Genomic DNA, 23,351 nt, shown 5'->3' with positions numbered 1-23,351 from the left:
TTAAAATTTATTTTAAAATGTTCTACAATGTTTCCATCATTTTCTTCATTCTGAATGATAACCGCGCTAAAAAAAAAAGGAAAAAAAGAAAAAAAAAAGAAAATTTCCCCCTATATCTTTGTCAACATCGCAGATACCTCAAATTTAGTTTGCATCCAGCAGATACAATTTGTTTTACCCACAATGCACAGCTATGCTAGCGGCTCTGTAGCACAGCACAGAGGCTGCGAGCGGAAAAAACAACAACAACAGGCTACTTTGCGAAGGCAGCTGCATGGATAGCGACAACAACAAAAGCAACAACGACGACCAGGATTTCACATGCAGTGATATTTCCTCAAACCAAAATGCTCCTTAGCCTTAGAATGTGAGTACTCTAGGATCTTAAGTGTTTTCCACCACCCGAAGTGACATTAACCCGCTCCTTTAAGTGAAAACTGGTTGAAAGCTAGCGGGCTAGCACGCTAGCTTCCTGCATCTCTCTATGTTTGAGCGTCTTCCGGCAGCAGTGGCGGCAGCAGCAGTGCCATGAACAGTGGACTCCCACCTTCAGCTGCTCCGCTCGGGGGTGCCGGGATACCCAATGTCAAGGTGAAGTTTTGTCGATACTACGCAAAAGACAAAACCTGCTTTTATGGAGATGAGTGTCAGTTCTTGCATGAGGATCCGTCCTTGGCGAGTTTGCCGCTGCACGGCGGCGGCGGCAGCCCTGTCCCGTTGTCCATGGCCGGGGGTGGTGGGACGCCAGCGGGGTATTCCCTTGGCGGCTCCGCGGCGGGCTGCCCGGGCGGTGGGGGCACCGGCGTGCCCAAGAAGAGTGAAACATTGGGGCCTGCGAGTACGTCTCTGGAGGGGCAGCTGTTAACCAGTGAGTACAAATGACTGTAAACCAAGGCCTCGTGCAGGGTGACTGACTGTGACTTTACTTTCGGGCCTCATGGAGCTTTGTTAAAATTTAGCCCGAGGATTCACTGAGGCCTCTCAGCGCCAAAACAACGTGGTTTACTTTTACTTGCCAGACATTAGCAAAACAGCCCAGCGTGCAACTAGCATATATCGCGCTCTTTAGCTATCGTCTCACAAGTTTTGACTACACGTTGTGTTACCAGTATCTTAAAAACACAAAACATGAGCCATGCTGCTGTAGCCGAGGCCTGTTGTGTTGTGTGACAGCTGTGAGTGGGCAGAAATCCGCGTCCCACTAACGTTAGCTCCTGCAGCTAATAGCCAGCTAGCGTTAGCTAAACTATGTTTAAACTGACCACTTTAACTTATTCTACCTGTTTGGGTTTCTCATCCAAAAAGGAGAAATGGGTGTTTTTATCAGCACTTTGCATTTTCTTCTTCACTTAACTTAAAGTAAAGTTTAGTGTTGTTCTCCAAGTTGAGTCTTTTCTAACACTAGCCTACCTACGCTAACGGTTTAGTAGGCATTGTTTTTGTGTGTTGTGTTTTTGTGTTTAAGTAGCATGCACTTTGCAGTCATGCATTAAAAGCTGCCCTGGAAGTATTACTAAAAAGGTTTGCTGGTGGTAGCTATCACCTTGGGTCAAGCTTCAGCTGCGGCTCACTGTTTACATGCTTTCAAACTGTGATTGGCTGAAGACGCGCTCAGTTGTGCACACATTAGCATGAGTGCATTACCTTTTGAACTGTGTAAGCAATTATCTCTAACTGACATGGTCTGTCTGCAGTCCTAATCTGCAAAACTCTGCTTTTATTGTCATCTACAGTCCCAGGGATGGAAGGCGCAACCCTGAGCGATGCCAATCTTACCAACTCTTACTTCAGCAGCAGCTTTATTGGGGTCAATGGATTTGGAAGTCCAGCAGAGCCTAAATACTCAATGATGCAGGTACAAGAGGGACGCTGTAGGTCTGTCACAGTAAATGTACAGTTAAACGAACTGAAAATGAATATATGCGTGTTTTATTTTGCTATGTTAGGAATGCAATGCGTGTGAAATTCTGAGTTGATGGTATACCAGTTACATTTCTGTATTGAGTTTGTTGTTATTGCCCTTTCTTTTTTACAGGGAAGCATAAAAACAGCTTCACAATAAACCAAAGTCTTCAAGTTCTCCATCACTCCAACTTTGAACATTTAGCTACTGTGAAATCGATGTGACATAATAGGTTAACGTCAGCCACTGCCATCATTAAGTTTCATCTGTTGGGAGTCATCGAGGCATTTACTGGCGGGTATATCGCTACATCCCCAGTCGGTGGTTTTCACATGTACGTGACTGGCAACATGGTTATGTTAGGGTTGAACCTTATTTCATTTCTTTATTTCTGTTTTTTTCTGTGCTGTATGCAATAACTTTACTAGTAGACAATGCCCTCAGGTATGTTTTTGAAAGTTCAGATGCTGCTAACGATCTAAACTCGACTCTGCAGGTGGACTGCGTTGCTTTTTGGCCAGTGTTTAATGTCATTGAGCTGCCTCTCCAGTGAGTCTCTCATCTTGCTTTTAGACCAGCTCTGAATCCTTTGTCTTGGACTGTGGCTAGTGATGGTAGTCCTTGTTCAGCTCTCTGGGAGATCTGTTGTGAGCTTGAGGGCCACTCAAACCAGAACCTGGAGCCAGGTGAAGAGTTGGTTCATGTGCTCCTATTTCAAGCTGACAGAATGCTACAGAGCAAAACAAAGAGTGACGTAACCAGCCCAAAGCAGTGAAGTTGGACTATATCCAAAACCCTGGCCTCATGAAAGAGGCAGCTGAATTTGTAGATTAGTTATTAATTTGACACCAACTACTTTGGAACCAAAACATTTATAGGTTTAATAAAGCAACTGGCTACCAGCAGCTCCAACCTACCACCACAAAAAAAAAGTTTTAGGTCTTTGAAAGCATAATTGGAGACTAAGGCCCTGCAGTTAAATTATTTTATGGTACTTCGTTGTATTTTGATGAACATAATTGGACGGCGGGGTGCTTTTTGTAACACATCTCCTCTGGATGCTGCTCTCCTTAGCGAATGACTACCAGCAGCAGCTCTCCCAGTCTTCTCAACGATGGTGCCAAGAACTTCAGCCACAGCACTCATGGTAAGCTGTATTGAGATATTTTTGGGGCACTAGCTGACACTCATCCACTGAAGTTTGGAAGAGGCCCTTAACACTTTGTGCTTTGCAGATCCAGTGAACTCCCCGACGTCCTCACTGTTCAGTGATTTTGGTGCTCTTAGCATTTCCCAAAGGAGAAAGGTGAGCGTACAAAAATCGGGTCATAGCATTAAAGTTCTTTAAGGGTTCAGGATTACATTTTTATATAAGGAAGTACTTGAAGCCTGACAAAGATGAGTTAATTTGCCTCCAACAAGACTGATAGACGACTTTTAATTTTTCCATTGTTTTCATTTGTGTTGGCAGGCTCCTAACCCGGCAGCGAGTGAATTCATCCCTAAGGGAGCTCCACGTATGGCCAATATGGCTCAGTCCACTGTCCAGGCCTTCCCCTCACCTCTCTTTGCACATCCTGGTCTCAGCAGCTCCACAGCTGCTGCCCTGGCTCCAGGTGTGGGTTTTTTTGAGAACTACCCTCTACCCAAACACTTTCTGTTGGGCTCAATTTTGTTTTTCATCTTTAGAAATTGTAATACTTGAGTTCGTGAGGGATTTCCCTCATATATTACTGTGAAATTAAATCTTTTCCTAAGAAACATTTCTCACGTTCTGTCTCCTTTTTCAGGAATGTCGTTGTCTGCGGGATCTTCTCCTCTTCACTCCCCTAAAATTACACCACACACCTCACCTGCTCCCCGTCGACGCAGTCACACCCCAAACCCTGCCAATTACATGGTGCCCACCACCGCGTCTGACCAGGGTGCACACATTATCCAGAAAGAGACTGTAGGGGGGACGACCTACTTTTACACGGACAACACCCCGGCACCAATGGCTGGGATGGTACGGATACACTCTGCAGATGCATTCAGTCACTTTAAACACAACAAAATGAATATCACTTAAATCAGTCTGCATTTTTAAGTTTTGATATAAATGTGAGTCTTATTTAATAGGCTGCATTGAGATGTAACTTCATGGCCTAATAGGGACTGTAATTTGTTTTTTTTGTTTTTTTATGACATCACAAGAGTTTCATTCTCTCGCATTCATTTACATAGCTGCCCAAAAACAATATTTGTATGATCAGACTGGTTTCCATTTCTCAATAAATAGGAAGCTGTATTTTCTCTTGTCTGGTTATTGCAGGTGTTTCCTACCTACCATATCTATCCCCCCACGGCGCCACATGTGGCTTACATGCAGCCGAAAGCCAATGCCCCGTCCTTCTTCATGGCTGATGAGCTTCGACAGGTATTGTCCTTGTTGACCAAACATTCCCCTTCTCTTCTCTGGAGCTTTATAACTGATGTCTTGTCCACTTGTTTCTTCTTCAGGAGTTGATAAACAGACATCTAATAACCATGGCCCAAATTGACCACTCAGAAAATCCAGGTAGAGCATCTACATTGTTGACATTATAAGGGATGCTTGTGACAACTGACCTTAAACATGCGCTTATAAAACTAAATGGCTGTTTCAGTTTCTATTTTCTATATTTACATGTAAACAAACTAGCACTAGTGCTCATTACAAGTCTGATGTAGAGTTATTCTGTCCTGTTAGTGTGCAATATGTTGGTTGTGGGCTCCGTGGGTATTTGTTTAGTGTGTGTCAGTAGCTAAGATTGCAACTACCACAAACACAGCACGTCAGCAGTGCTGTGGAGCAACAGACAGCTTTTCAGTGTCTCCCTTAAGGCACGTGTTGCAAAGTCTGGCTCAGATTCAGTTTTAAAATAAATCAGGCTAGTAAGCAGTCAGTTTTTTGTTAATAGTTAACTCACTAGAGATGATGCCACACACGTTGCTTTTGATCACAAATCCTTGAGCCTTTGTAATAGAGTGAATGTCCGTTTCAGGCTCAGTCTTGTTTTACTTTTGGTTTCTGTCACGCTCCTACTTCACCTTCTTCAGGGACTTTTAAAAAAAATTCTGCTGTGTCTGGTTTTCACAATTATTTGAGATAGTTTACCGTCTGGGGAAAAGCTCTTGGTCACTAACAGGGAAAACAAGATTTCTGATTGTTTCGCAAACAAGCTTTTTGTACCTCAGGAATATAAACTTTACAGTAAATTAAACCAAAAATCTTGTTTGTTGCCACTAGGGTTGGGCGATTGAAAGAATATATCGACTATAGTTTGAGCCCATCGGCGATCATTTTAACGAGGGCGATTTATTTATTTGCCCGTGAAGTTTTCTAATAAGGATGGCGCTAATAGAAGCAGCCAACAGAAAAAATAATAATAGCGCTGTTTTAACAGCACCCTCTTTCATCTGCGAGCAAATGCACCCTCCTCAGAGTGCGCCCAAATGCTTGTTGATGGAGCTGCAGAAGCTGATGATAGCCTAGCATACTCATCCAGATGGTGGACACGTACATGCTCATGTAAGTTAGTCGTGTTTGAGTACTTTGCTCGCACTATATGACTGCAGAAGCGGCACACCACTTTGGTTACATCCTTAGGTTTACCACTCTCATCCCAAATTGGCGACTTTATATATATTGTTTGTGCTGTCAGCGTTAATGTGCGGTCATCACGACTAACGGGATTAACAATTAACCCATCTGGAGCGCAGACTGAGTCAAAATCCCTGAAATGTCTCTGTCAACGCATTTTGGGCAGTTTGTCCAAAGTTTGTTCATTCTACGCTCCAGATGGGTTGAGCGCGTTAAAAAATTTAATCGTGTTAATCGTGATGATTGAATTAACACCGCGTTAACGCTGACAGCCCTAATTTTTTTGGAAATTAGTTTGTCCATCTTTGGACTTCTATGTTGTAAACGCGCAAATCAGTCTGTGCATGATTATATTGCTCCGCCTATCAAAAAGTGACTATATCGCCCATTGTCGATTATTGGACTAAGGATTGTCGGTTGGAAAATTTTTACATATCGCTCAACCCTAGTTGCCACTTACATTTTAAATCTTTACTTTTTGTGCAGTATGTGGTGTTTTTTCCCTCACTAAAAATGCCTGTTTCTGGTAGATGTACCATCTGAGGTGGACAGCTATCACAGCCTGTTTCCCCTTGAGCCCCTTCCCCCACCAAACCGCATGCAGAAGACCAGCAACTTCAGCTACATCACCTCGTGCTACAAGGCAGTGAATAGCAAAGATGACTTACCGTACTGCCTGAGGAGGATACATGGTAAGAAATGTGATCATCATATGCATTTTTCTCAGATGCCACACACCATGTCAGATAATCCTAAGAGTTGATTCACCCTCCCGATAGCCCAGTTTAATAAGCGAAAGAAGCTGTTCCAGCATTTCTAATATTGTAATGTTGTATTGTAATGCCTGAGCCTGGTACTGCCAGAGGTTTCTTCCTGTTAAAAGGGAGTTTTCCTTCCCACTGTTGCCAAAGTGCTTGCTCATTGGGGGTCATATGTTTGTTGGTTTTTTTTCTCTGTTTGTATTATTGTGGGGTCTACTTTACATTATAAAGTGCCTTGAGGTAACTGTTGTTGTGATTTGGCGCTATATAAATAAAATTGAGTTGAATTTAATTAAATGCTTTCATGGGTGCACTGCAGCTCTAAACGTTCAATACATTACTTGGGGGGGAGCTGTGACTCAGTCTGACAGAACAGATTTTTATCTCGTAAGCTCTGTAATGCAACGTTTACTTAATGTCCAGTTGAGTTCATGTTAGAATAGAACATTCAATACCTGAGTGAATCCAGCAAGAAGGTGTAGTTCCACCTTCATGCTCTTTCTAGGATCTGCTCCTCCCCAAATGAGTATTTCTGTAACAACAGCATACAACAAGCTTTCTGATCTTGTCTACTACATTTGGTAAATGTCCAGACCAGAGAGGTATACCCCACGGAAGCTTCAATACAGCTCTGTGTGTGTGTGTGTGAGTGTGACTGTGTGTGAGTGAGCAAGCTGGTTTGACAAAACCGAAAATCCCAGTCGGACAGTGGTTATCAGCTGTCTCTGTTAAGACGGCTTTCTTTGTCATGTTCTGTTTTCTTGACATAAAAGGGAATTTTCACATATCATCTGACGCTTCTTCACAAAATAATCCCTATGAGTACCGCCTACTCCAATAAGAAGCATGTAAGATAAATATGATGATGATAGAGACCATATCAGCATTAACAGTAGAAATCAACACTGCTGGAAATAAGATAAGAGATGAATGCTATAGAAAATAATGTTAATATTGGGATTTAACTCACAGAGCAATAATTAATAAATGAATTTAATCAAATTATTTTAATGCCAAGGACGTTCTGAAACTTTAAACTCCATAGATTTAAACATTAAAAGTTACCTTCCCACAGCCTAATAAAGGAGTTGTGGAAATTGCTTTTGTTTTATAGCAGATAAAACTGAATATTAATTTTTATTGATTTGCATCGTGTGTGTGTGTGTGTGTGTGTGTGTGTGTGTTTTATGAGCTGCAATCCCAATCTAATATAAAATGAATGTCTTATAAATAATTCATATTTTTAATATGCAAAGGTTTCCGCCTCGTTAACACAAAGTGCATGATGCTGGTGGACATGTGGAAGAAGGTTCAGCACTCAAACACTGTAACATTGAGAGAGGTCTTCACCACCAAGGCCTTTGGAGACCACTGTGAGTGTAATCGGCTATACATGACTTGTCGATTTAATGCTTGCCTGTATTTGAACAGAAATTTTATATAGCTACATGATTTTAGACTTGCATTTTATCTGGTTACATAACTATATTTTATACTAAATTGGCTCAAACTTGCCATGTGGTAATTTCCTTGTTACTACAGCTTTAGATTTTAACTCTGAATGTGAATATCTGACACTAAAGCTATGTGACAAATAAATTGTTGTTGAGCATTAGCTGGAGTTGAAGTATCCAGTTAGCTAATAGATGCAATTTTTTTAAAATCCGTTTTACATGACAAAGAAAGCATTTTGGGGAGTTTTTTTTTCAGCCCTAATGTTTTCTCACACTTTTATCTTCTTCCCCAGCTTTGGTGTTCTCGTATGATTTCCATGCAGGTGCAGAAACCATGTTCAGCAGACACTTTAATGACCCAGCAGCAGACTCGTACTTCACCAAAAGGAAATGGGGTATGCTGACTGTCCCTCCCTTCCTCGTCCTTTGCTACGAATAGGCCTAGCATCACCTCACACGCCTTTCTGCACTCCCTCCCCTTCACACATTTCGACTCTGTTTACTTGTTTGATAATGAGGTCATCGGGCCAAGTCTATTTGAGTGCATGCTTTCATGATTGCATTGCATACAGTTGTGCATGTATGTAGGTAGATGGGTTAGATTGTGCAAACAAATAATACATGTTTTTAAGAAATTCAAAGTGTCTAAAAATATGTTTTGGAGAGGGGTTTTTTTGTGTTTTTTGAAGTCTTGTTTGATAGCCTAAGCTGACGGTTGGCAAGCATGGGTCTTTGTGATAGACACACGGGGACTTGGAGGAAACTGTGGCTGAAACTGATCCTAAGGCAGGTGCTGTTAAATAGCCTGTATACAGGAATGACAGACAGAGGAAGCAGAGGCATTCAGACCTTGGTCTTTGTGTCATCCATTCCAAACACTGATAAGAAACCACAACAAATGAGATGTATATACAAGCACGTGTGTGCATATAGCGTCTCTCAGATGCCTTTGCACACGGGTACATGATGATTAGATACCAGATAATCTGAAGCCATTTCATTCTGGAATGGTCTTTAGTGAAACAAACAGGTTCCTTATTCTCACATGTTGCATTGTGGTTTGATTGTGTTGTACACACCCTAACACTACTGCCTGACTTACATTACCCAATGCGAGTGGTTCACGTTGGTTGTAAAACTTGCAGGGGGATTACGAGAAAGAAGTGAGTACTGCCCCAATAATAAACATGATTTCTAGAAACGGTAAGCAGTCTTGCCTTATGAGATCAAACTGTGAGTATTTTGATGAGTAAGAATAAGAATTTCATTAGCGGTTCTCAGTGATGTAGTGAACTCGTCAGTTTTAGGTGAAGTAGGCTTCCACAGTTAATAAGATTTTAATCTCAGTCACAACTTTGGCTTCCCACAATTAAATGACCATAATTGACTGATATTAAAATTGCGTGCTACATACATAGAACGCAAAGTAAGAGCAGATCCAAGTGCTCCTTAATCGTCTCCCATGACCCTAACAGCATGTGCTAGTCACAGCTGTTCCCTGCATCCGGTTGCTTGAAGTTTCCGGGATGCAGTCTGGCCCAGGAAAACTTTGTTAAAAGATCAATATAAGATGTAACAGGCCGTTTAAAAACAAAAATCAAATGTCAGGACTGGAAATACTTTGGCTTCAGTGCAAGTGATTTTTAAACAAGAATAAATCCTATGCAAAGCGTACTGAGTTGTCTGCACCACAAAGCAACAAAGCTAACTTACTCGTCTGTCTGAAAATAAACTGCTGACTAAATGCATGAAGGCCAAAAAGAAGCCTGTACAGCACATCAGGGTCTCCATCAGCTCACAAAACCACACTGAAATCTCCAATGCCAGTAACATTTGATGTGTGTCCACCAAACACGTACATAACGAAGGCTTCAGAAAAGTTGTGGATGACTTTATCCTCTTGCACAATTTTTCCAAATTCGTAAAACCTGCGCGCAATGCAAAACCTCACAGGGATCTCGCAGCTGTTGAGTGCTTTGCAACTAGTTTAATGTGCATCTGTTGGACAGCTGCAAGGAATGGAATGAATTCCTTCATATTTTGTTTTTAGAAAATGCAATTAAGTCACTTCTTAACTGCAAACAAAGCTGCAATTAACAGGAATGCAGCATAGTGTAAAAGTGATTTAATTTTGTGTTTTGGTACCGTTCTTTTAATCTATATTTGCCTTCTAAGAGACACTGAATTTAGATGCATGAGAAAGAATTGAATTTGAATTTTGCTGGAGATTTACACATTAGCAGGAATGTCGCACAGCATGGATGCAAAAGCAGTGTAATCTCAGTATGGGTCAGAATAATACTCGTATATTGTATAGTGTTATATTTCTTTAACTGTATGTCTGGATTTTTTGCTTCAAAGATACAGTAACCAATATGTCATTGAGCTTCTTGATTTTTATCAGGAATTTTTAGTTGTTTTCTGAGTCTGCACTGTTGCTGAGAAAACTATCAGCTTGTTAATCCTCAGACTGAAGTTCATGCATTTTTACTCATGTCAGACCTCTAAGAAACAACTTGTCACAAAGATAAGGTTACTGAGGAAGTAGTCTGAGGTTTAGTTCATAAGTAATGTAAAACCTCACACCACTTTTGTGCAATAAAACTTTTTTCTCATGTGCAGGACAACATGAACCCCCTCCACCACGGCAGCACGCGGGTCTGCTCCCAGAATCCCTCATTTGGGCATACATCGTCCAGCTCAGCTCAGCCCTGCGCACCATCCACACGGCGGGCCTGGCTTGCCGTGTGATGGACCCCAGCAAAATTCTCATCACTGGCAAGACCAGGTATACACGCTATTCAAGTATCTAAGCACATATTTCATTGTTCAGTATGGATATAAGAATCATAGCCTGTCTCTTATAACCATAAATGTCCATGTATGAAAGAACATGAATTTATTGTTTAAGCTCAGAGATGAAACTATGACTTAAGTGTAAAAAAAAAAAAAAAAAAAAAAATTAAAAGCAAAAGAATATTTTCATTCAGCGCTTACGTTTTTCACAGCAATGCTACTGTGCACACACAACAAACGTGTACGTTACCTAACGCCTAATGCACGAATCTTTGTAGGTTACGGGTGAACTGTGTTGGGGTGTTTGATGTCTTAACATTTGACAACAGTCAGACCAATCATCTTGCCCTGATGCCACAGTACCAGGTACTTTATCAGATTCATGTGAAATTATTTTATTTTAGTACTGTCGTTATGTCTTACTTCAAAAGCTGAGGAAGTGCGGTTAAAGTTTATTTTTGTGTTGTTTTTGTAGCAAGCAGATCTCGTGTCACTGGGCAAGGTTGTGCTGGCTTTGGCATGCAACTCCCTGGCTGGCATACAAAGGGAGAACCTGCAGAAGGCCATGGAGCTGGTGTCTATCAACTACTCTTCAGACCTCAAGAACCTCATTCTGTAAGGGGGTGTTGGTGTGATGTTACCCAGTTTTGGGGGGGGGGGGGGGGGACTAAAATGCCTGCACTAAATACCTGTTTTGGGTTATCACTGGTATCTGTAGCTTGGAGGAATGAATCTTCAGTTTACATCCCTGTTTTTTGGTGCTAGAGTGGCTAAGGTGATGGTCTGGTGCTTGTTATTACGATGACTAAATGGCAACCGGACCTAAATTAATAATATGAAAAGTAAACAAGTCAGTTAACATTGTCCACCTGATTTATCTGTATTAGTCTAGCTCGGTGTGAGAGTCCAAAGGCTGCTACATACTGCTGTTATTTCCTTTGTATGTTCCTTATTTTACTGCCTGTTACACATGTCTCGTGTCAGTGTAGCTGACAAACTCATGTGATGTGAAACAATATTAATGGACGTGGTGGTAAACGCATTGGTTTTACCGTAAGCGCAATAAAGGCTTCTGTACATGTATTGCAACAAACACAACCACATTGAGACTGACCAAAAAAGTGTTGTCAACTCATTCTGACCACAATCCGTGGTTTAACTTAAACTATTTCAAAAACACAAATAAAAGCTGTCCGTGGGGCAAGAATGGAGTACTTACTGTTAGCTTCCTCTATGTTATGTTAGCTCTACCACGAGCAATCAATGCACTTCTGCTGACAGGTATACCTGTCAGCAACGTTGGAGTCGTGTCAAACTTCTGTAGGATTAATTGTAATCAGAAGTGATTAGAACATTACAAAAAAAATCTTGACCTAGGATTCAAATAGTCAGATTTTATGGATTTTCAAGCATTTCTCAGTGTCTGTGTTAGTCCTATGCAGTATTTCTGTTATCTGAAAGACGTTTATCTTTATAACAAAAGAAAAAAAGGCGAGGTCTTCAGCACCTAAACATGCAATCATGCGAATTGTGTATTGAATAAGTAAGAAGAGCTGAGAAAAATATCTGCAGGGACTTTCAGTCAATGTGACCTTTTTGTGGTGGTGTGAAGCTAAACACCCTTTGAAGTTTAACGGCCATTGACTTATCAGATCTGCGTCCTGTAAATGAAGTGAGAGTTGACCTCTTAATAGAACTGATGCTTTTATACTTCAGTAAATTGTGACATGCAATATACTCAGGCTACTGCAGCTACTGTAGCATAATAACATGTCAGCTGAGTTTTCACTTAATTTTGTCTGCGTATAGATGAAATTAACCAAAACTTAGCATATAAGAGAAAGCTGGAATCTCATTGGTTAGTAGCGTTTGATCTTCTAATTGAAGCACTCACACTTGTGCTGTTTAAGGTTTTAGCAGTGTTTTATACCTTTTTGTGCACGGCTTGCACCTTATACTTAATAGTGAAGAAGAAAATGGCAGTGTGTAAAGAGACCGCCTTCTTGTGAGTGCAGCGGCACCTGACCTGAACTCACGCGAAGGTAAATTGTTGCTGGGTTTTGCAGGTATCTGCTGACCGAACAGTCTCGCCTGCGCAGCGTCAATGACATCATGCCGATGATTGGAGCCAGATTCTACACACAACTGGATGCATCGCAGATGAGGAATGATGTCATTGAGGAGGATCTGGCCAAGGTATGATGAAGGTTATGTTGAATACACAGAGAAGGTCTGAACAGAAAACGTGTCTGTAACATGATTCAGCCATATTGTTTACTCCATGTGCGGTGGATAAAAGGGGTATTGCCTTGGTTAGCAAATAGGGAAGGTGTGTGTGTGTGTGTGTGTGTGTGTGTGTGTGTGTGTGTGTGTGTGTGTGCACAGGATGTTGTACAGTATATTGTGGACTTGTTGGAGCATCAATGTGTGAAACGCCCAACCCGACCCCATCTCAGTCTTTTTCTTTCGGCCAGGCCCCAGCTTCCTCTTCCGGCCTTGTCTCTGTGCTGACACGCCAAGTGAAGTAGCTTGTGGGGTTTTGTTTTTTTTGTTTGTTTGTGTTTTTTAAACCTCCTAGCTGCAGACCCTATTTACTATCTATTCTGAGTAGGTGTTATCAAAACAGAGTTCTTTAAATTTGAGTGATGTCAGTAATGTTTCATGAGAACACAAATGGTTCTCAGTAGTATGAGTTTTTTAGTCCAAACTCAGCTAATGACAGTATGTAGATTTCCTGCCTATCACGTCAAACGCTGCTGAATGCATGCCTACGCGTATAAAAATAACAGTAGCCCCCTGCGTTTTCCTGGTCACTCTTATATTGTTGAAGAAAAGCTTTATTTGAAAGTTAAAAGTTTCATGTAAACCATTTTGAGTTTGTGGTTGCATCATTGTAACAGTGCTGCTGTGTTAAGTTACAGGTTGTTGTTGCTTCAGTCATGATGCTGCTTTTAAAGACACTCGTTAATCTTTCATTTAGATTCTAATTTGGTCATTTTGCCAAGAAGCACTCATTATTTTGTTTTCTTGTGATGTAGATGTAGTAATACAAATACAGCTGGTATCTACCACTGGTACCCATGCTTGATATTTTTAGCCATCTGGAACACATCAGATTGAATGATTTTGAGGTAGACAAAGGAAATCTTATGTTTGGCTCTGCTTGCAGCTGTAACTGCTCATCAGATAGGGAGAGGGTTAACAAAATGAAACAGACACTGTTCAGTCAACTCCAGAGACCCCCTCCAAACAATGTATCCGTAGCAGTATGTTAACAGTAAACGGTATGTAATTTAAACACTATGGTCATTTGCTAACGTTACAAAGAGGAGATTTGAAATGTTTTTCTCCTAAACTGTGTGAATTAATTGCCAGCAGGATCTTTTAACAGAAGCTTGGACAGAGCCTTGTTTGCACCTCATTCTTTTAACAGGTCCCTGTAAGCTTTTCATTTGCCTCAACCTCATTCTTTCACAGTATTTCAGTTTTGTAATACCTCACAATCTCCTTTTGTAAGTGTTACCCCTCAGTGGTAAAAGGATGGGTGAATTGCCGTTAACCCGCTGGGCGGGCGAGCGGTTTGGGCAGCTAAGTTTATGAATCCGATAACTGGACAGCCAGTCAGTGCAGGAGCTTCAAATTCATACCATAGGTGCATCTGCTTACATTTCTTGGACATGTTTGAATCTCAGTAACTTGAATCTCAAGCTCAGAGTAAGTTTTCTGAAAATCTTGTGACTGCGATAACTTGAGAACAAGCGGACGTGCAATTTTGAAGGTGTGTCTACTAGAAGGCTGAGGGGGGTAGCACTGGTGGTTGTTTTTATTTTTTGTAAATTAACGCTTTTAAGTTCGACAGACCTGAACTGCAGTCAGCCCTGATTTAGGCTTCTGCAGTGAATGTCTGTAGAAGCTATGATGTAGCCAGTGTAAGTGGCTGGCATTTATGCTTGTGTAGCTGCTTTGTGTGTTAATTACCATGTGATTGTGTCCCGGTTGTTTACATGTGGTGCCAGCCAATAGAAAGAAATACAGTTGCTGGGACGTTTGTTTGTTTGTTTGTTTGTTTATTTTTTTGTCCCTCTAGTTTTTCCCCTCCTTTGTTCATTCCCTCACATCCATTCTGATCATTTAAGCATTCTTCCTCTGGGAATTTGCTGACATTTGTGAGTTCTTATATTATTATTTTGATTATTATCCCTTCTACAGAGACAGTGATTGTTATTCTCACTTATAAATTTAAAAGTTGCAGGGAAAAAGTAGCCAGAAATGCACAGGATGAATCAACAGTGGAGAAAAGGCCAATCACAATAGTTGCCGTCTTTTGTCAGGTTAAGGGGTGTGATCCAGACCGGTTTGATGTTATGGCATAGCTTTCACCCTAAAGCACAAATCCCCAGACAGACGTGTAATGTGGCTTTGCATTGCCTTACTGAAAAAACTGCCCCATAAACCTATATACGTCATTTGGTATTGGTAGTATCGTCACAGATGTGCAAGTTACCCGTCTTGTGCAATAATGCAGCACCACACAGTCATGAAGACTTTGCTCTAATGGCAGGCAAATTCAGCCTGAAGAACCCAGCATCTGTGATTTGCAGAAAGAATGTCTAATGTTGATTAGCCAGGCCACAGTAGAGGTAAACACTTCACCTCAGAGAAGACGGCAGCGTTTCTGGATCTTGTTAATACAAGTTCTTTCATTTGCATGGTTTTCCGCTTTCCTTTTTAGTCAGTGTGGCCTGAGTGGTGTTGAGCCTCGATATTTGCATGTGTCTGCATTTGCTGAATTTTTAAAATTATTTATATACTAGACCAAGCTCTGACAAAATCCCCAAATTCTTGTTTCTCAGCATCACAGTGAGAAAAACCACAGTTTTTCACAGACTATTGATGTTACTAACTCTTTTTTTTTTTTGAGCGCCATGAAAATATTCCGGTCTTTGTCCCCAACATCATCGAAACTTGTTGCTGGTATCAAATTCCAAAACAGCAAATATTTATTATGAATCAGTTCCTTAGTTTCAGCATTTTGGATGTTCTCATTTTCATTTTTAAACTCTATATATAGTTCAAATAGATCATTGCATTCTGTTTTTATTTCCCTTTAGGTTTATTGGATCCTGAAAAAGTTTTTTTTTTTTTGTTTGTTAGTGTTAGTAGTAGTTTTCTTCTGATTCAGTTAGTGGACACAGAAGCTAGTCTGGAAATACTGTTACAGAAAAATGAATCCTGAATACATTTTCAAATGAGCCGAAATGATTGGCAAGTTGATTTTCAGTAATTGTCACTTTGTTCAACAGTGAAGATACAGTTGACAGGGTGAGACAGAGAGGAAGAAGAGAAAGGAGAGGCAGGAATTAATTATATCTGCAGACATGAAGGTGAGCTGTAATTTGCTGCAGTGCAATAATCTGTCATGGAGTGAGCTACATCACGTTTTCAACAACTTTAGGTGCAGATTTAAAGTTACAGTACGCGTTGGTGAAGAGTGTCTAAGATTCTTGGGCTTGGACACGATGTGAGAGTGTAAACAAGCTGTTTTTCAGAGGGAAGGTGTGAATTTTGGGACACTTAAGCATTCACTGGCATACCATTAGCTTATAACCATCTGTTGTTGTTTAGCTGGCCTGTTGTCAGCTATCCAGAGATGAGAGGGTCCCACGTGTAATCTGCTGCCAATAAGTAACTGTGACAGTATCTGGAATAAACAAGCATGTTTATGCCTGTTTTTGTTCATTTGTTCAGTTCAGGAGATAAGGGACGAGGTGGAAATGAGGGAGGATGTAACAAGAGGGAGATTATTAAAATATACATATACAAGTGTTAAAAGAGCTGTTTGTGCATGGTGCGCCACAGACAAACAGGGAAATAGCGACGTCTATCTCAGCCACTGTACTGTGAGACAGCATGGCAACTTCCACAAACTGGCACCTGCTCGCATTTATTTTTAATGGATTATTTAAGTTAAAGATGTTTATGAGAATGCATCACGTAATTCCACCCTAATCAATGTATATTTATGAGTACATCATTCTTTTCTCTATTAAGTAACCTCAAATGAGTTATGTGGATTAGGTTAGGTGGTTTTGATGTGTAGGAGCCATGATGTACGTGTAATATTGGTTTACTTCTGTCTTGCACGTCTTTGATTTCAGAGAATTGTTTTTTGGGTTTACTTTCAGTCAGAGGAAAGTATCTTGTAGACCCTGTGAGAGAAAACGGAGCTCAGCACCATGTATGGGCAGAAAGTCAACAGCAGCGGTTTCAGTTTTTGGAAGCATTCCTTGCAGGGGGAACGTGATCTTTTGATTTGAAATTGGTGTTTTATAAGAGAAAATCCCACTGGAATATATGTTTGCTTGTTTATTTATCTCCCTGCCCCACCCATCAAATTTAAACCCCCTCTCATTTGGCCCATATTCTTTGCACTTAACATCTATACTCTGTTTACAGCTGCAGGAATGAAAATAAAATTTAAAGCAGCATTCACTGCATGTTGGTAATGAGTGGGGAATTTTACTGCCTGCTATCGCCTCCAGTGGCAGAGTATTTTTCTCCTCTGGTGCTGCTTTCAACTGAAACTTCTTTCAACTGAAAGAAAAATGAAAATTTCTGGTGCAGACAAATAAAATTGGCCCCCCTGTTTTGTTTTGTTTTGTTTTTTCTGCAGGAGGTGCAAAATGGCCGACTCTTTCGCCTGCTGGCCAAGCTGGGCACCATAAATGAACGTCCAGAGTAAGTACCACTTGTTGAACATTGCATCATAGTATGTGATTTATTTCTGTTACAACTGCATAGTCTTGTGTTGTGCCAATCAGATTCCAAAAGGACCCAACGTGGTCAGAAACGGGCGACCGCTACCTGTTGAAGCTTTTTCGGGACCACCTGTTTCACCAGGTGACAGAAGCGGGGACGCCCTGGATTGACCTCAGCCACATCGTCTCCTGCCTCAACAAAGTCAGGGAGCTTTCTTTTTTTGGTCTCTTTTAATACTTTTGTTTTTAAATAAGCAGATATGTGATAAGTTGTGCACTTCATGGAACTATTTAATGTGTACAAGTTAGGCAAACATGCACAGCAGCCCAATTTTCTGTTAATGCTTCAATAGCATAGGCTAAAATCGCACATTAATGTGCCCAGTGACTGCTAAATGGAAGTAAAAAAAAAAAAGATTAACCTGTTTTACAGTGTAGCGATTTTCCAAATTTCAGTTCCAAAACACTGAATTACACAGTATGTCAGTCCTAACCAGCACCATACATGTGTAGATCCTTTTTAACCACCAGTTTAACTTCCTTGTCAAGCTGTCACCTTTTTTCTTAACACTTTAGTTCCTCTTTTCACTTCATTAGCCTGAATCTAATTAAAGCTGTGACTTTTCGCAGTTACAGCCTTTTCATTTCAGTAAACTGTTGTATGAATAGCTGCACTCACTGTTAAATTTGTGTCAGATAGTCTTATCCTGTTATCGGTGCACCCACATGACCTTGTTACTTGCAAAAGCAATCCCAACTGATTGTCAAAACAGTTGCTTTTCTCATAAGAATGAATTGCTTTTGTATGCTAACTGTAGCAAAACAGAAAACAACTAACAAAATATACTTTTTTTTAAAAGTTCTGTTTCTTGTGTTCATTTAGCTGGACGCAGGCGTTCCTGAGAAGATCAGCCTGGTGTCTCGGGACGAGAAAAGTGTCCTGGTTGTGACCTACTCGGACCTGAAGCGCTGCTTTGACAGTACCTTCCAGGAGCTGCAGGCCGCTGCATCCGGCTCTCTGTAGCGCCGCTTTCAGGCCCGGCAGGGTGGAGTTGCCGGGACCTGGAGCACATTTTTGCACTACAGTGGAGGACCAGGCTCAAAGAGATGACATCAGCATGGCAAAGGCAGCGGGGCAGGGCTTCGTGAACCTCAGTCACATACACTGACCCTGTCCACCAGGAAGGCTTTTCTAAAGTGTAACTTTTCTTTTTTAGTTTTCTTAAACCCCACAGCTGAAAGTTTAAAAACAAAAGGAGGAAAACAAAAGTTTAAGGACAAACATGGAAGCTGTGACGAACACATGATGACATTTTTTTTAAGATTTGGGGAACAAAGTGAGACACAAAACATGACGTTTTGAACTTTTCCTGCTTTTATTGTTTGTTTCTACAGCTGGGGTTTATTTTTCTGAGGAGGATGCACTAAGATTTTAATTTTTTTGTTAATTTTTGTTATTTTTATGAATATGTGTGAGTGGCCTACAGGGTGAACAGAGAGCTAAAATCACACATGGACATAAATTACCAGAGCAGACTCGGAATTGAAACAAAAAAAAAAAAAAGAAAGAAATCTAGCTTTCTACTGACTGCATCTTTCTTCCGGTTGGAGACCACACCCCTTCATTCTGAAGCACTTGGAGACGGGAGACACCACTCAAGGCTTTCATTGGAGTTGGACAGCTAACTAGCTTTGGCCTTGGTTGATGGTTCCCCTTTGACAAAAGGAAATAAAACCACTTGGGTAGGGCGGGAAGGGTTTGTAAAACTGGAAAACAAATAAGGTTTTCAGACATTTTGGTTCAGGAGATTATGGAATTTGGGTTCATTTGCAGTGGGGTGGCATGGAATGGGATTTGGGATTGGGTGGGTGGAGACTTGTGGTGTCTATGGGCACTCAGGAAGAGGTGTCTTCTCCTGAGGTAGTGTGAGATGGGGGTGGGGTGGGGATGGTGGTTTCTGTTGGCACTGAGGAAGGGGTGTCTTCTCCTGTTGCCGTCTACCAAGTGTTTGTTACATATGCAGCAACCACCTTTGGTCAATGGACACGGTCGTGGCATCTACCGCTCAAGGAAGGGTCATTTTGGCTGTGCTACCCAACACTTGGGTGTAGCCCATAGGTGGGGCTTCTGTTGAGGTGGAGCCATAGCTGCCTCTTTGTGGAATGTCCTTATTTGGTCCCACACCTATCTTCTCACCCCTAATGTCCCTTATATATGTCTCTTTCTTACTGTTCCCTCTTTTTCCTTCCCTTTTGTCCCAAACTTCACCTCCCCTCAGGGGGTCTGGGCCCCTCTACTTTTGAGAAAAAGCAATGCTTTTGTGACTTTTTCCCAGCTGTTTTTTTCTTTGCTCAGTTGTTGTGCAGGAATGCATGATGGGAAATTGGGAGGGCTGTCAAGTTTTCTTTTTTTGCTTTTTTTAATTTTTTATTCTGTGGACCAATTCCAGCAGGGGTTTAGGTAAATGGGAAGGGGGTGGAGGGCGAAGGAGGATACAAACCGGGCACCACCTGTAATTTGTTTTATTTGCGTGTTTATTTTTTAAGATCATGAAATACAAACGTGCTGGAGACACAGCAGCAGCGCTGGCTGCTGCACTCACTTGGATGACTTGGCTTTCTCTCAGGATGACGAACAGCTGGATGGGCCCAATGATTGAATGTGTCTGGCTGTCATTGGCTGCCCCTTGTCCAGTCATATAGATGAGCTACAGTGGAGCGGGCGGGATGTCTTCAGATGGCGGTTTTAGGAAGTTAATGTAAGTTTAAGACATTGTGGGGGGGATTTCATGTTGCCCTGAAGCACAGATCTACTTTTGGTTCATTTAACATTCAGACATTGTTCATTTACCTTCAATTACCCAGAAAACAACAAGCTAAGTTCTGCCAAGCTACAATTGCTGATTCGTCCGATTCAGATTTTTCATAGAAACATTTAAATGTTACAAACACGAGACTTTAAAGTGACAAAGACTCTAACACACAGTCGACACAGTTGAATCATGATGATAGAGGTCAAAATCAAGTAAACTGTCCCAGATGCAGTCGACTTTTACGTGAGCTTTTCAGTGCGGTCTGTTCTTGGGGGCAACAACAAACCTTCAGGGTGCTGGATGTGTTAGATCATGTACTACTTCCTCTGTTTTAGTAAATGAGAAAAAAAAAATGAACCGACAAAACTTATCTGGTGAATGTGGTGCTTTAGGAAACCCTTTGAAACAAACTTGCACACATTTTGAAAAACACACATGCCCCTCCTGACTCGGCCTGTGTAACGTCAGTGCTCATATCACTGTATTCCACATGATAACACACACTCCGGTTAATATTAGTGATGACCTTCTCCTCTTCCCCAACATCAACACACCTACAATCACCATCTTAGTATGTTTTAAGCCCCTCTTGTGTTCTTGTCTCAAATTTTTGCAATATTTGTGTGTACAGCAGTATTTTAATAAAGAATACCAAAACTGATACTGATGTTGAGTCTTTTTTTTGGGGGGGAGAGCAGTTACAGAGACCATCACTTTTTAATATATAGATAAAATATAACAGTTATACATAATAAAAACATGGATTTTACTGTATTATAAACACATTCCTCTTTGGTTTTCTTTGAAACTGCATGATGGGCTTTAACCTCACTTATTACTGGTTTAAGGCACTGCTGTAGCTTATCTGTTTGGGTGGGTGGCTTGTGCCAAAAGGCTGCTGAGACCTGAGTTTAAGCTTGCCCTGGACCATTTCTTGTGTGTCATTCCCTGCTTTCCTATACCGACTTATCAAAATAAAGGCTGAAACTGCACAAATAAATAAAATGGAAAAAAGTCTAACTCACTCCTGTTTCAAGATAAAATTAAGATGCTTTTATTTTCACAGCAAGGTCATGTTAAAAACTCGCAGTGTGACACACAGGACTTCATCTGGGAATAAAACAGTCCATGAGCACACTGAATCTTTTCCAGTGGTATTCCACCAAAGTGAGATTTCAGAGTTTTTAGATAACCTTGCAGTGAAAATAAGGGCATTTTAATTTTTTTCTTCAAATGGCAGCGTCTTAGGCTTAAATAGAAACAAAACAATACAGGTATCCCTTCTAAAGAGCACCTCAAATAGAGGTGGGTTCAATGGAGGATGCACTCCTCAAAAAAAAAAGGGTGGTCTTTAATGTGTAACCTGCATTTGGATGTGATATAGAAAAAAAAGACACATTTATGTTGTCCAGAAAAGGCAAAAGCAGCTGTATACGGATTTGGGCTGTGATGAAGTAACAGAGCTGTCTGCCCACAACTAACCAACTAGTATTATAAAGAGGAATATACAAACAGGATCAACTAATCATAACTAAGCTAATCTTTGCACATTCAAAAGTTTTTGCAAATGGAAACAAACCCAGCATGAATGATTTTATGAATTAAAGAATACATTGAATTAAAATACACATACTCAGTTGACAGTTTATTAGATACACTTAAATCTTGGAGTCTAACACCGTGGCCTAGAAAAAAAAATCACATTGAGTTTTGGAGAGCGTGGAGGATCTATCGTCCTCACACCAGTTTCATTGTCAGATATTTACGGTAAAATATGAAACGTGTTGAGGCGGCTGCTGTTGGGATTTGATGCTATATAAATAAAATTAAATAGATTTGTTTCGTCTGCGGTGGAGACTGTGAAAAAGTTAGCGGTGCATTATTCACTGTCGAAAACAAAATCCTTGTTTATCTTCAGACTATGCCTTAATGCAACTCCAGTTTGGCACCTTTCTAAAATAACTAGTCTTAGGTACCAGCTTCCCTCTAACTGGTTGCCCTTGCAAACGGATGTTTTAAGCAGCAGTTGAAAATATAGACTTACTAACATGGTGACCTCATTCAATATTATGGCCATGCCGCTGTATTTTTATGGTAGGAATAAGGAAACTGATAGCAGGTTCCCTTTAATGAATGTAATTTTCTACCAAGGCTGTTGTGTTGGACCGCAAGATTTACAGCTACGTGTACCTATTACAGTGGAAACTGAGTAAAATCTACACTCACAAATGGTCAAATTTAAGGTAGTAACATTTTGGTTGCATAACTAAAATAAATATAGGTACATACATTGCGTCTAGCTGTATAATTCAGTGGATAATAACTTTTTCCAGCATGTAGTGGTTGTGCAAGAGGAGCAGTTATTTTATACAGCAGTGCTCCTCTTCACAAGGCTTCAGGCATGAGGTACCAGTACAATAAGCTCTGATAGTTACATACTAGTGAATACATTCTGCATAACTGCACGGGTATAAGTATTGTCAGGTAAGACTTAGCTGCTCGTAGAAGGGGTAATGTGATGGAAAAGCACTGAGATAATACTTGTGAGGACGCTTTGTTGTACAACAGCATGCGATTTTGCAAAAGTTTCTTAACCTCCTAAGACCTGAACTCTTCTACGGCATTCATTTTTAATTTCTCTTCGATATTTGGGCAGATTGGGGCGCGATGAATGTAAGAACAAAGAATTACCAGATTTTTTTTCACCTTATTTTTGTTTTTAAGAAAAATAAGAGCCACATATGAGGATATTAGTTTAAAATGTTGATAGAACAGTAGCAGTATAATGTCCTTGTAAGTGGATATCAGGCCCCTGTAGAGCAAAATTGAGTATTTTGGTCTAAATAACCCAAAATGTGATGTCCACATATGTGGACGCCAGGTCCTAGGAGGTTAAACAAGTTTGGCTGAAGGAGGAAGATCCAAAATATCTGGGGTATTTAGACGTGCAGATACTATAAAAAGTGAGGTGGGGTCTGGAGATATTATAAAAAGCTGTATAAACCCTGTATGAAATTGTGAAAAATACACAAGCGTGGATGCTAAAGGGAGGGGTAGAGGAAGGCTGAGTTATAGTCTGGAGGAGGGGAGCCTCCCTCGTCAGACTCCCAGTCACATGGCAGGATCGAGGGGTCGTTTTCACGGAGACCTGCAATGTCACTGCACAGGAAGGGCACCTGGGTGTCTCGACACTTGGTGAAGGTGAAGAACCTAAACACACAGATTGAGATCGATCGCCTCG

The 23,351-nt window shown here is 40.9% G+C and overlaps 2 protein-coding genes across 4 annotated transcripts in view; one reads left to right on the top strand and one right to left on the bottom strand.

The window, feature by feature from the left end:
* Positions 1-105: 105 nt before the first annotated feature.
* Positions 106-20,771, top strand: pan3 (poly(A) specific ribonuclease subunit PAN3). 3 transcript variants are annotated; one of them, XR_014876224.1, is made up of 18 exons: positions 106-868; positions 1,734-1,855; positions 2,978-3,050; positions 3,139-3,209; positions 3,375-3,519; positions 3,694-3,911; positions 4,218-4,322; positions 4,406-4,463; positions 6,059-6,220; positions 7,546-7,662; positions 8,037-8,138; positions 10,366-10,531; positions 10,818-10,905; positions 11,015-11,154; positions 12,606-12,735; positions 17,213-17,277; positions 17,341-17,499; positions 18,181-18,320. XR_014876224.1 is itself a non-coding variant. In XM_085173305.1 (18 exons), the coding sequence occupies exons 1-18, from the start codon at positions 529-531 to the stop codon at positions 18,319-18,321; spliced, it is 2,382 nt and encodes a 793-aa protein (XP_085029431.1). In that variant the 5' UTR covers positions 111-528; the 3' UTR covers positions 18,322-20,771. The 3 variants fall into 3 exon arrangements, 2 of the variants coding, with proteins under 2 accessions (XP_085029431.1, XP_085029432.1); XM_085173305.1 differs by having other exon boundaries at positions 111-868; positions 17,361-17,499; positions 18,181-20,771; XM_085173306.1 differs by lacking the exons at positions 106-868; positions 1,734-1,855 and adding an exon at positions 1,961-2,237 and having other exon boundaries at positions 17,361-17,499; positions 18,181-20,771.
* Positions 18,184-23,351, bottom strand: part of flt1 (fms related receptor tyrosine kinase 1) — a 50,236-nt gene continuing 45,068 nt past the window's right edge. The window contains exon 30 of the mRNA XM_085173298.1: positions 18,184-23,320. Coding sequence (XP_085029424.1) covers positions 23,152-23,320 — 169 coding nt within the window. The 3' untranslated portion in view covers positions 18,184-23,151. The remainder of the gene's footprint in view (positions 23,321-23,351) is intronic.

Source organism: Neolamprologus multifasciatus, chromosome 9 (genome assembly GCF_963576455.1).
Source record: "Neolamprologus multifasciatus chromosome 9, fNeoMul1.2, whole genome shotgun sequence".
NCBI classification, from domain to species: domain Eukaryota; kingdom Metazoa; phylum Chordata; class Actinopteri; order Cichliformes; family Cichlidae; genus Neolamprologus; species Neolamprologus multifasciatus.
The sequence above is the reverse complement of the archived record's forward strand: the minus strand, read 5'-3'. Positions and strand labels throughout refer to the sequence as shown.